Source organism: Euphorbia lathyris, chromosome 6, assembly GCF_963576675.1.
Source record: "Euphorbia lathyris chromosome 6, ddEupLath1.1, whole genome shotgun sequence".
NCBI lineage: Eukaryota > Viridiplantae > Streptophyta > Magnoliopsida > Malpighiales > Euphorbiaceae > Euphorbia > Euphorbia lathyris.
Window position 1 is genome coordinate 74,526,420 of NC_088915.1, and position 13,858 is coordinate 74,540,277.

A 13,858-nucleotide genomic window follows, 5' to 3' on the forward strand; every position below is an offset into this window, starting at 1 on the left:
CTTTTACGATATTTTAATATCAAATGACAAAATCACATTGAATTGATGATTTTTTTTTATAAATCCCAAGATTACGGGTCTTATACATGCGTTTGTACTAATTCAATGATAATATCATATTACGCTTGTCATGCATAAAAATATGAGGGCATAGTAAGCATGCAAGATTTAATGAAAGATTTGTGTTTATGACTTCATCTTTCACAGTTTATTAGATTTATCATAATAACATGTAATGATATTCATAGCACTTTATAAGAGTGAGGGATCTCAATTTTCTTTAATTAAAAATGGAATAAGAAAAGGGGAGGAAGCTTATCTTTTTCATCATAAAATTTCAGATTTAATGTAGAAAACTCTTCCCCACCAATATATGGAGAACTGTATCTTTGGATAGATTTGTTATACTGATTGAGCCAAAGTTTGAGATTGTGATTTCTATTCTGTTGACTCCATTGTTTTGTTCTTTGTGAAACTCTATACAATCAAGATTTTGTGATCTTCTGTTTGTTAGAGATCCACCTTCACCGCACCAATTGATAACTTGTGGAAAAATCCTTGATCGGAGCACTTCCCTGTGAGGCGCCGTTGTGATCGGCCGGGGACACTCCGATGCCAAAGTCAGTATAGAGGAACAAGAGAGCAAACTGAATTGACAAAGGTTGTGAGAATGTGTACCTTGATAGCCTAGGGATGTAGGCTATATATAGCTAGGAAGTCGTAACCTTCAGCAACTAGAAGGTCTCCATTAATGCTCCATTAATGGCGGTTACTGGTTACCTTTAAGCTGGCGGTTACTGGTTACCTTTAACCTGGCGGTTAGCTAATTGATAGCTCATTAATGGTCTTTATGGCCGAGTCGGCGGTTAGCCGTTACTGTGATGAATCAGGTGAAAGAGGAGATTCGCCTCATAGGTTCGCCAGCGGATCTCACTGAGCTGAACCGTGGAGATCCGCCATCCGGTTCTTCTTGCGGCGTTCTCAAGGTGAATATCCCTTTTGGTCCTTGGGATAATATTCTGTCAGTAAGATGAATATCCCTTTTCGTATTCTTTGATCCGTCAAGGCGTATGTACGCTTTCCTTGAGAGCTATGGCGGGTCTCCGCTATTCGCTCTCATCGGGCGTATCTCGTTATGGCGTATCTCGCCATGGTCCACGTGGCGTGGCATAATGCTAGAGACCCCTTCCTTTTCCTCATTATTTGCATATTCGCCCCTGCATTAATTATCATTAATTCCACATTAATCATATATAAATATCTCTTTTAGAAGGAATAATGGTTTGCCATTATTTCTATTAATTTTCCCTTATTCCTTATTCAAGAATAATTTGGGTTGTTATCAAACGTCGTTTTATTTAATTAGAACTATGTCGTTTTATTTACAAAATAAATAAAAAGTAAATATTTAAATGTAAAACTAAATAGGTCCTAAAACAAACCATCGGTCTTTCTTACTCTCTTTAATCTCTTTAGTTCTGCTTCCTCAATTCCTCTTTCTTCTTAAGCCTAAATTGAAATCCCTAATCCTAAGTAAGATTAAATCAAAATCGACAGCCAGTCCCTCCGTAATTGGATCGTTGGTCCAGCACTCCATCTCCGATCTTTGCCTCTCTGCTTTGGTATTTTTTTTGCTCCTACTTGAATTTTGATTTGATATTTCTGCTACTATTTTACTTGAACTTGAGCTTTGATCCCTGGTTTTCTATAATTATTATTTTTTGGATAAAAATTATTTTACTCGTATAGTTTGCCCCCATGGGGAAGAAATCCTGGATTCGCCCCTGCACATAATATATTGTTCAATCTTCTTATTTTGAAAAACACTTTATATTATTGCTGTGGGCAATTGAGATGGACCTCAAGTGGGTTCAGTTTGAGATGGACACGAAGGTAGTCGTTGACGACATCCAGGGGGAGGAGACGGATCTATCTGTATTCAGTGACATTTTAGAAGATTGCAAGGAGTTATTGAAGGAGAAGACGTTGTTTTATACCAAGACTAGCGAATAGAGCGGCGCACAAAGTAGCGAGACACCTTTCCAATGCTAGTTGTTAGTCTTTTTTTGATAAACCGGATTGGATAATAAGTGTAATTCAAGAGGATATTCAAGCCTCATTAATATAAGTTTCGTTTTACCCAAAAAAAAAAAAAAAAAACACTTTATATTATTTCTATTTTTTTAATCATCGTTACCCTATATCTTAAGGTGTATTGTAATTATATATATATATATAAATATATATTACAGTTGAGAGCTGTGATGAGTCCAAATGTTACTAACTTTGCAATGTTATGCCCAAAAAATAGATGAAAAGTCGGAAGGAGACAATGCCGATCGACGGAGACACCTGATGGTGAAGAATGAAAATGGATATAATGGAAAATGGAAAACGGTAGAGAGATGGAGAACCAGCACTTTACTGGTGGTGTTTTTCCGGTTTTTAATTTTGGGTTTTTATGAATAAAGAAAAGTTGTTTAAGCTGATAGGTGTCATTACCATTTAAAACCAAGGTTGCATGGACCATCTAGGTATTCGAAATCGAGAATCCGCTATGATTTTCTCCGATGAATCCATCTAGGCATTTTTTGGCTCCTACACAATTTTTAGCCATCTAGACTCTGCCCATGCCGCTTCAACACCAATTAGACCGTCTAGGCTCCACCTAAACGACGATGAACAAAAATAATTATTATTGTGAATTTATTTTTTACTTTTTTATAATTCACATTTGAGTTATTTCAATAATATTGTTGTTGAAATGTTGATGTTTGCACATTTTTAAAGATATATATTCCAAATATACATATTTTTTATATTAAATAATTTTATATCATTACTTTTAGATAGTATAATATATATTTTAATTGAATTTATATAACAATTTATTTTTTTGGTAGGAAAAAGAAAGTAAAGACAAAACAAACACCACAACAAATTAAAAACAATAATTTGTGAAAATGTCCAGTAGTTCACGGGAAGCTTAAACTTCGAACTTTCACGAATCGTGTTTGCTCCAAAACAGCTAAAAATAATAGTTTTAAAAATTATTATAAGGCTTAATAGGTATCCAGCCCCCTAAACTTGTAACTTTTTTTCACATGGCCCCCTCAACTTAGGGGATAACCTCTCAACCCCCTTAACTCTCCAAAATATCATATACAACCCCTTAAACTTGTAACTTTTTTTCACCTGGCCCCCTCAACTCAAGGGACAACCTCCCAACCCCCTTAACTCTCCAAAAACATCACATACAACCCCTTACACCCCTATATCCGGTCAAAATATTGACCCGTGTAGAAAACACGCTGGACTGTTGACCACACCAATGCCACGTGTCATTTTTTTCTTAAATTTTTTCATGTAAATCCAGTAAACTGCCCCATAATTTGGACATCCGTAGAGTCTTCTTCCTTGATTTGCAGGTTCCCACAAAACCTTAAGTACAACATATTCACCACAAAAACATGATTCACGAGTACCCACCATGAAATCGGTTTCAAGAACAACACAAGCCCTAACCTAATTGACAAAAAAAAATTATATCAGAAGAAGAAGAAGAAGAAGAAGAAGAAGAAGAAGGTAGATGACGAATGAAGGAGATGAATACTTACTGTTGAACTTGAATCGGAGACCGATCGGAGACAGAAAAGAGGTGAATCGAAGAAATCAGAAAAGATGAAGGATTTCTGAGGAGAAAAACGATAGGGATTTAAGAAGAAAGGGGATATTTTTACCGTTTAAGTTTCTAAAGCCAACCTTCACGCGCTTTCTAATGAGTGCAATCCTAACTTATTCCATGTCAGAGCCACGTAGGCGTTAAGGGGCTATATGTGATGTTTGTAGAGAGTTGAATGGGTTGAGAGGTTGTCCCCTAAGTTGAGAGGGTCAGGTGAAATTTTTTTGCAAGTTTAAGGGGTTGTATGTGATGTTTTTGAAGAGTTAAGGGGGTTGAGAGGTTGTCCCCTAAATTGAGGGGGCCAGGTAAAAAAAAGTTACAAGTTTAAGGGGCTGAATGTCTATTAAGCCTTATTATAAATTTTTATTTGCATGATATAATATTGATTTCAAATATACATTTAGTAGTCTTTTGATTTATAATAGCAAATTATTATAAATTTATCAAATACATAACTGTATATCTGAATTTGATTAAGTGTTCGAATTTTCTGCTGAGTTTTTCGAGGTTCTACCTATAAAATAGAACAAGAAGTCTAAGAAAGGTTGGAATTCGGCGAATCCGCTTCGATACTTATATATGTAGTAGGTGTTGGCAGGATTGAGGAGTAAAGACAATTTGTGAGATAATAATGTTAACGTACCATTTAGTGTACCAATACCTGCATATTTATAAGTTTAGGCTGAAACCTTCTCATTTTAGAAATCGTATCTGCGGTAATATTCCTTTATCTATCGAAAGTTTTACTTTGCGATACGTCTTTTATGAGACTAAGTCTTTGCTCTAGCTGCATGAGTTTTTTTTTTTTTTTTTATAGGGAACTTTTACGGAAGTTCTTGGTGGATACGAAAGCCTATAATTTTTTTGTACGTGTTATTTAATCTGAGGACGTCTCTACATCTCTTAATTCGTTTTGTACGATATCACCTATCAATTAGGTAAAATATAAAATATAACAACTAGTACTTAAAAGGGTACATTAATTTGAAATGGACAAAAATAGAAATTGATTTTAGTTTGGTCCATTATTTTAATTATTTGAAGTTGAATATAATATCTTGATGGGGAACATGGATTTCTTGGCGGATCCAAAAGCCTATAATTCTATACGTGCTATTTAATCTGAGAACATCCCTAATGCTACATCTCTTAATTCGTTTTATAGGTGTTATTTGTACGATATCACCTATCAATCAGGTAAAATATAAAATATAACAACTAGTACTTGAAAGGGTACATTAATTTGAAATGGAAAAAATAGAAATTGATTTTAGTTTGGTCCATTATTTTTATTATCTGAATTTGAATATAATATCTAAGTTTATTTTTAACCAAAAACGCTAGTTGGGTAGCTACTAACTATTTGAGCACGTGAGAGAGAATCGATCGGTCCTTAAATATTTGTCCTGTTAGAATACTCGCCAATTTATTCATAACTGTTGATAATATATTCAAAAAAACATATGCTGCAATGTATAGATAATTACCAATTTTCTAACTAAAATAAACCATCCATTGATATTTTTACACCTGTCCATTAAATAAATTATTTTAATTAATTTAACATATATCTCCATCAATTAAATGATTGAGCCACAGTTCTTACAAGCGGGACCATATGTAAGACACTCAATTCACATTTAATAACAGGGAAAAACATATTTAATAAATGGAAATAAATTTAATAGTTCGCCCACTGCTAAATGGATAGAAAAAATAGGGATAGAATGAGTTAAAATATTATAATTACCCTTCATAAAATAAAATTAGATTTTCGTTTATATATTTGTAGTCATGGAAACTCACAAACTAAAATACTATTTAATGTACTAGTAGTATTGAATCATTAATAAAATATAAAAATAAACAAAATAAAAATATTTCAAAATGACATTTTGGTAGGATTTTTTTTTCTATCCCTTCTATCCGGATAAATTCTATCCGGATAGCTTTTCCCTAATAGTTCCGCTTATTAATTAATAACGTACAATGAATGAATGGATATTTACCTTACTAGAAATACATCATGATTGAAAATATGCTCATTATAATATATATAATGACAAAAAAAAACTACATTTATTATAATATTTTAAAATATGCTCGTTAGAAGTAATAACTGAAAACAATTAATTAACTGGAAAAAAAAACTGCACCTCCTCCTTTCTTTCTTCTTCCTGTCTTCAAGTTTTTTCTCTCTTTTGTGGATTTACATTAAGGAAGAAGTAGGAAGTTCCTTCTTCCTCATCTCAACGAGTTAGATTTATTGTAAAATTTTTATTGTATTTTTATTCGGTCAGTGTTTATATATTTTATTGGATCTTTTTATCCGTTTGAATTGTATCTGTTCTCCATTATTCTACTATTTATATATTTTTCGAATTTAGCAAGAGCGGAAACGATTTATTTTATACGTGGATAAATATATCTACGTGGATGCAACAAACGAAAGGACTCAGATCCGAATGTTCGGAAGGACCTAAATGATGAAGATTCGATTACAGTTGCTTTTCTACGGATTTGGATTTCAATGAAGTATATGTAACAGCAAATCTAGCTTTACAAACTATAGAGTGAGAAGGTCCCATCTCTCTCTTCCTTTTCTTTTTTCATGGGAACTCATTCTTCCATTCTCTAGTCTTCTTTTCATTTTTCTTTGTTTTTTCATATCTTCCATTGACTTCCTTCTAATCAGATCTACTCCAGGAAGGATGAAGGAAGTTTGTCTTCCTTCTTCCTCCTTCCATTTATATTTTAGTTTTCGTTTTTAGCTTTATGTTTACATTTTCTTGTTAGTTCGAAGTCTATATCCCTTCTTGAACTTCTTTTTCTGTCAGGTCTACACTTGTGAGCTATACTTCTTTCTTTTATTCGTTTTTCGGTCTTAGCAAGAGCGAAAAAGGTTTATCTTGTCCGTAGATCTATAGATCTACATGGATGCACAAACAGAAAGGTCTCAAATCCGAACCTCCGGAAGAGCTTAAATGATGAAGTATGGATTCGACTTACGAGAAGGATATGATTTCTATGTTTGTTGTATTTATATCTTTTCTGGTTTTATTGCTTTTGGTAATCTTTTTATTGCTCTTTATAGTCTATTTCTCCCCTTTGTGGGTCTTTACCTGTATGGGATGAAGGTTTTATTCCTCTTTATTTTGTGTTGTACTTGTATTTTTAAGTTAATGGAATGATATGTTGCATTTTATCAAAAAAAAAAAAAAAATTCTGATTGTAACTAATGACATTTTTATTTAAAAAAAAACTATTCTTACATATTGACAAAACATTGTAGAAATTTTACGTTTTTTTACTAATTTCAAAGTCTATGAACTAAATCGATATTTAAGTTCATTTTATATAGTTGCAGTTTAATTTTTGGGTATGTGTTTTATGTAAATATAATTTAAAAACTTGATTACGTTAGAACTTAATAATATAATTTTAAATAATTTGTTTTGTAAAAAGCGCATACAATATATTTCAATTTGCAAACTTTTAAACCATATCTCTATGTTTACAAATAGGGTAGAAGACAAACATTTTTTCTTATACTTTACCATATTTTTTAAATAGTTATCACATTTTCACCCATACTAAATTTTTTGTGCTCTACACTATTAACAGAAGAAGAATTTGACTAAGTATCTGTTTGCTTTACATGAGTTTATTATTTGCTGGTGCTTTTGGATTGTTGTTGATAGATATATATTAGTTGATTTTTCCAAAACACTTTTTATCTTCCGTTTAAAATTAAAAGACAAAATACAGTTCCGTAAAAATGAAAACAAACCGACACTAAAACTATTTGTATTATCAAATAACATACCACGTCAACAAAAGTTAACAATTTAACGTATTATCTTAAGAAAATCAACATATCACACCAATAAAGTTAACATTTAATTCTGTGAAAAAAAAACTAAAATCATTAGTTGAATTTCTTATTATACTTTCTAATAGTATTATGGTATGTCTTGTAATAAAAGAAATATATAAGAACCTAGTTGATTTTTAATTTTTTTTTTTTTTTTTTTTGTATTTTTTCCTTTTAATTATGGTCAACTAGAGAATTAAATTACTCCCACTAAAATCCAATCCCAACTTCATTATAAAACCAGAAAGAAGTTGCACTATTTTTCATTCATCAGGAAAACCTAAACTAACAAAATCATGTCTACTTTCTCTCTTTCCACCTCTTTTTTCTGCCCTTTCTTTCCCAAAACATCCCAATTTTCCCTAACCAAAACATCAAAACATCCCCAATTTTCTACACCAATTTCATGTAAAACCACAAAAGATGAAGACCATAACCAAAATAATCCCACTACTAGAAGAGATGTCTTAATTGGTCTAGGAGGGTTCTATGGTGCAACCACAATTGGTCATGGTCATGACCAATTAGCCATGGCTAAGCCAATTTTAGCTCCTGACCTAACCAAGTGTGGAAATGCCAAATTACCGGAAAATGCACTATTCACAGACTGTTGCCCTCCTCTACCCTCCACAACCATCTCAGATTTTGTCCTTCCTTCTTCCGATTTGCCTCTCCGAGTCCGGCCGGCCGCTCATCTCTTAGATGATGCTTACATTGCTAAATATAAGAAAGCCATGGAGCTAATGAAAGCCCTGCCGGACGACGATCCTCGGAGCTTTTATCAACAAGGAAGAGTTCATTGTGCTTATTGTGATGGTGCTCATACTCAAATAGGGCTTCCTGATTTAGACCTTCAAGTTCATAATTCTTGGCTCTTCTTCCCTTTTCACCGATTATATCTTTACTTCTATGAGAAGATTTTGGGGAAATTAATTGATGATCCTACTTTTGCTTTGCCTTTTTGGAATTGGGATCATCCCGACGGAATGTTTTTACCGACGATTTACGCTGATCCGGAATCTCCACTTTACAACGAACTTCGTAACAAGGATCACCAGCCGCCGAAGATCATCGATCTTAATTTTGACAAAATCGACTGGGATTATCCAAATCAAGTTGAGTTCAATCTTACTATAATGTTTCGGCAAATGATTTCCAACGGAAAGACCGCCAGGCTTTTCCACGGTGAACCCTTTCGACAAGGTGATAACCCTAACCCGGGTGCCGGATCGGTAGAGAATGTCCCGCACGGTGCGGTTCATAACTGGACCGGCGATAAGAGCCAAACAAATAATGAGGACATGGGGAATTTATACTCAGCAGCAAGAGATCCGGTCTTTTACTCTCATCATTCTAATGTTGATCGAATGTGGAATATATGGAAGACTTTAGGACCGAAACGAACCGACCCTACCGACACGGATTGGCTCGACGCCGCTTTTACTTTTTACGACGAAAATACGAACCCGGTCCGTTGTAAAGTTAGCGACTCTCTTGACACAAAGAAACTCAGATATGTTTATCAAGACGTTGAGATTCCTTGGTTGTCATTTAAGCCCCAACCAAAAAAATCGGTCAAGAAAAAAACACCTTCAGCGGCAGGAAAAAAGAATTTGACGCCAATAACATTATTTCCGCTCGTACTAAACAAGCCGATAAGCACAATGGTTCGTCGGCCGAAGAAATCGAGAAGTAAGAAGGAGAAAGAGGACGAAGAGGAAGTGTTGGTGATAAAAGGGATAGAGTTTGAAAATGATGCAGGAGTGAAGTTTGATGTATATGTTAACGACGAGGATGATTTGCAACCCGGACCAAATTCGAGCGAATTTGCAGGTAAGACCGTCAATTTCTAACACTCCATACAATTATTATTATTATCATTATTATAATTATGACATGATAACTTATTTTGACACCGCGTTTATTTGCAGGGAGCTTTGTGAATGTGCCTCACCTGCATAAGCATGGGAAGAAAATGAAGACGGTTTTGAGATTGGGACTTACAGATTTGTTGGAGGATTTAGATGCTGAAAATGATGACAGTGTTGTGGTAACTTTGGTGCCTAGATATAATACTGGAGCTGTAAATATTGGTGGAATCAACATTGAGTTTGTTAGAGATTGATCATCTATCTATCTAGCAGATTTACAAGATTAATTTGAATAAAGAAAATTGTTTTCGAATAAAACTATTGTAAATGGTCAATTTCTAATTAATATATTGTTCCTTTTTTTAATTTAGTGGTGCATATTTTTGCTTTTATCTGATATATGATAAGCTTTTGAAGATATTTTGGTGTGGTTGCAGTTTTTTGTTTTTATATTATTCTTCCAAACATTTTGTATGTATTGTTTAGAGTAAAATAAAAAAGAAAACTACAATAAAAGAACGAAATATGAAATTTTCCATGGAACCATGTCAACTACATCTTTCTTATTTCATCATGAATTATAACAAATTTCAGTCTAATAAGCATTCTAAATTTTGATTTCTTTGTCACGACTATCTCTACGTGTTAGGAGGCCTAAAACGAATTATTCATTTAGGCATTTTGAAAAAAATATATAATAATTTGAAAGAAGGACTTTTGAAAATTATATATATATTTCTATGTAAATTCCTTCATTAAACTTTCATAATCAATTTCTTCTAACAAGTCATTTTCAATAGATAAAACTGCTATTTTATTTAATTTTTCTTATGATATGGTTGATTTTAAGTAATTTTTTCATTAATTTTACTTTAGAAAATCTTCTTATTGAGAAAACAACACAAACGGATAGTAACACCAAGAATATAAAAAAATCCACCAAAAGGAAAATGAATAATATGACAATAATGAGAGTTTTTTTAAAAGAATTATAGATGATTGCAATAATATGTTTTTTTTTTATAGAAAATGATGTAAAGAAAAAGGAAAATAAGAAATGTACAGTGTTCCTTTTAAGGTCATGGGATAAATTTTATCAATGGTGTACAACCTTTGTCTCATTTCATACTTTGATGTACAACCTTCAATTTGTCTCACTAATATATACGATCTTATAGGTGGCCTCCAATTTTGGTGTACAACCGGTAAAAATGACCGGTCAACGCCCACCTCCTAACAGATGTACTCTAAAGAAAAAAAAAAGAAGAATACCTCAAACTCTTCTAACGTGTACAAAGTACAAATAAAGAAGAAAGTTTTTTTTTTTTTGATGGAAAACAAAGAAGAAAGTTAAAAGTATAATAAGTAAGTAAAGTTATAAATTGGTGCAGTTGATGTTAACTAATTTATATTAATTTCAGAAATTAAGAATTTGGTATGTAACTGTTAATATATGTATTATAGTAAGTTAGTACTATTTTGAGTTATTTGTATGTTTAATTTTTTTTATGGATTAAAAATATATTATAAGTAAAAGTATGGGTCTCAAAAAATATGGGGCCTAAAGCCCTTGGTACCTTGATTTAGTGGTTTTATGGTGAATCTAGCCCTGTTCTTTATTGTTGTATTGCAGACTACTAATGAATTGTGTGATTTTCATTACTCGTGAATGTATCTAAAAATATTCTAACCATGTAAATCTATTGTTCTTATGATTAGATGTTGTTGCCACTATTTTACGAGAAATATCCTTTTTCAACCTTGACTCGTGTGACAGGAGGTAGTACATCGAAATTCTGGAAAGAATAGTGGCCAATTGAATCACCAGGTCATAGTCGAACGGTTCGTTCAGACTAGGGGGATTGCTCCCTCTGGCGAGCTCTTTTCTTTGTTTTGTAAGCGCCTTAGAGGTTCTGCCAATCTCCTTATGCGCGGATGTGCTAGAGAAATGAATTCTCAAAATATGTTTATGAAAATGAATAGAATATACGCGTGATTAATAACTTCACTTCTAAAGAATCACAACAATAAGACGAAAAATACAAGGATTCAGAAAATAATTTTCCTTATGAAATCAAATGTAATAAAATAAAAACAGAAATTATGAAGCAACTTAATGAACTTATGTTGTCGCTTGGACACCAAATTATCGGTGTTGAGGTTGTCTAATGCACTGCGAATCGAGACCGTGGAGGGAAATGAGTATGTAAATGTGTGATTTGTTGAGCTCGAAAATTGACTAAAATAGGACTGGTATTTAATTGTAAAATTGAGAATGAGGCAGAAACTATATGGCAAATGAAACGTAGAATTAAAGATTGAAATAAGCCTAATGGTCAACCAAAATTGCAATTGATTGAAAAGGACTCAAGATGGCTGGTTTGGGATGGGTTTAAGGGATGAAAAATGGTGCTTTTGAAGTGAGTAGGATGCTAGAATTTTGGTTCAAAACAGAGAACTTAAGCTTGGAACAATGTATTTCTGAACCAATGGTTATAGCCGAAAAATACCCGGTTTTAGATGAATCACACCCCTGGTGAGGGCATTTTCCTTTGCTTCAAGAGATGGTATAGAATTACCTCGTAAAAGCCTCTTCCAATTGCAATTAAACGTCAATTCTCTTGAATTCTCCAAATTTTCCGTTAGGGTTTGCCTGAGATCTCCAACTTTCTATGGGGAATCTCCTTTGCACATAATTAATCGCCCAATTAGTGAATTAGAACAGAGTGCAAGCCTGTGTTCATATGCCGCATGGGAAATTCGAACCGATTTGATACCGCTACAGTCAGAAACAGTGGCGGAGTCAGAGCTCAAAGTCCGGAGGGTCTCCTTGGCGCAACGGTAAACGTTATTGTCGTGTGACCAAGAGGTCACGGGTTCGAGTCTTAGAGCGGCCTCTTGCCAAATAAATTGGCAGGGGAAGGCTTGTCCCAGTACACCCTTGTGGTGGGACCCCTCCCCGGACCATCGCTCAGCGGGGACGCGTAGTGCGACCGGACCGCCCTTTAACGACTTAAGGCTTTGATTCATAGTAGTCAAATCAAAATTTTCAAATCTTTAATTCTTAAGAAAAAAAAATTTTATATCTTTATAATATAAGGGTAAATTCGATTATAATTGGAAACGTTAAGGTACAAAACAACTGAGATTCAATATAAGTAAAGATAATACGCAAAAATACTCTAATGTAATTTTAACTATTTTGGAGCTGCTCGGAACTGAACCACTGTTTGTCAAAGGTGTTCCGGAGGGTTGGGAGACCCTCCCCTACCCCCCTGGCTCCGCCCTTGGTCAGAAACAGGTACCTTAGAGATCGGAGTTTCAACAGACAGGCATTGTAAAGCAGCAGCGAACGATTTTGCCGCTGGTTTGGGGGGAACAGACATCAGCGGCTCCAAAACAGAAGGTGAGAATCAGAGTTTAGGATTGAAGAGAGTGCTGATCCCGACATAATTCTCCAAAAGCAGACACCGACTGACGGCTGAGCGGAGATCGGGCACACAGAACCAAACTGCGGTGGCTAGGGCATCGGCTCTCCAAAAGCATTACTCCCCAAAAACCTGAGGGAGTTAGAACAACTTTGTTCTCATAAGTTTAGAACCTTTTAATCTATTATGTCATTGAAATATAATGATAATTAAACAACTGAGGTGTTAGAACAATTTTGTTCTCATAAGCTTAGAACCTTTTAATCTATTATTATAATCTGTAATTTTGTTGCTTCAATTTCATGGTTTTCAAACTTGTCTATAATAGTAGATTAATTCTATAAACTTTATAAGTGTCTCACCAGTTTCTTGAACTTATTATTTTGTATCACTAACTCCCCGAACTTGTCCATAACAGTATATTAGCTCCTTAAACTTTATGAGTGTCTCACCAACTCCCTGGACTTGCTTATTCCGTAACAACTAAATACAAAAAAACTATTAAACCTAAATTCCAAAAATACATCTTCATCTATTCAAGAGGTAATTTTTTCTCTTCTCATACATTTCAACCTAGTATAAGAGTTAGTGCTATAGGTTTGAGAGATCGAATGAATGAAGATTGAGAGTTAGTATTATGGTTTTTGTAGTTAGTTGTTACCGATCGAAAAAGCAAGTTTAGGGAGTTAGTGAGACACTTTTAAAGTTCAGAGAGCTAATCTATACTTTTATGGACAAGATCAGGGAGTCGGTGATACAAAATAATCAAATTCAAAAGTGAATGTCATCACATGCAACATAAGTTTGTTATTTTATTAAAACCCAATAAATGGATATTATTCAAAAAATTTAAACTCAATTGAATAGCTTAAATCCTGATTGTTTTGCCAACTCTCATTAACATTGCGGCCTTACAATGTTTAAATGATTTTCTTTACTTGTTTATCATAAATATTACGTAAATGTTAGAGGAAAGAACATAGAGGAAGCAAGTTAGGAGGTT

At 33.7% G+C, this 13,858-nt stretch overlaps 1 protein-coding gene across 1 annotated transcript; it reads left to right on the forward strand.

The window, feature by feature from the left end:
• The first annotated feature begins 7,834 nt into the window (after nucleotides 1–7,834).
• On the forward strand, nucleotides 7,835–9,845 carry LOC136234120 (polyphenol oxidase, chloroplastic-like). Its single transcript, XM_066023892.1, has 2 exons — nucleotides 7,835–9,389; nucleotides 9,488–9,845. The coding sequence occupies exons 1-2, from the start codon at nucleotides 7,853–7,855 to the stop codon at nucleotides 9,679–9,681; spliced, it is 1,731 nt and encodes a 576-aa protein (XP_065879964.1). The 5' UTR covers nucleotides 7,835–7,852; the 3' UTR covers nucleotides 9,682–9,845.
• The last annotated feature ends 4,013 nt before the right edge of the window (nucleotides 9,846–13,858 follow it).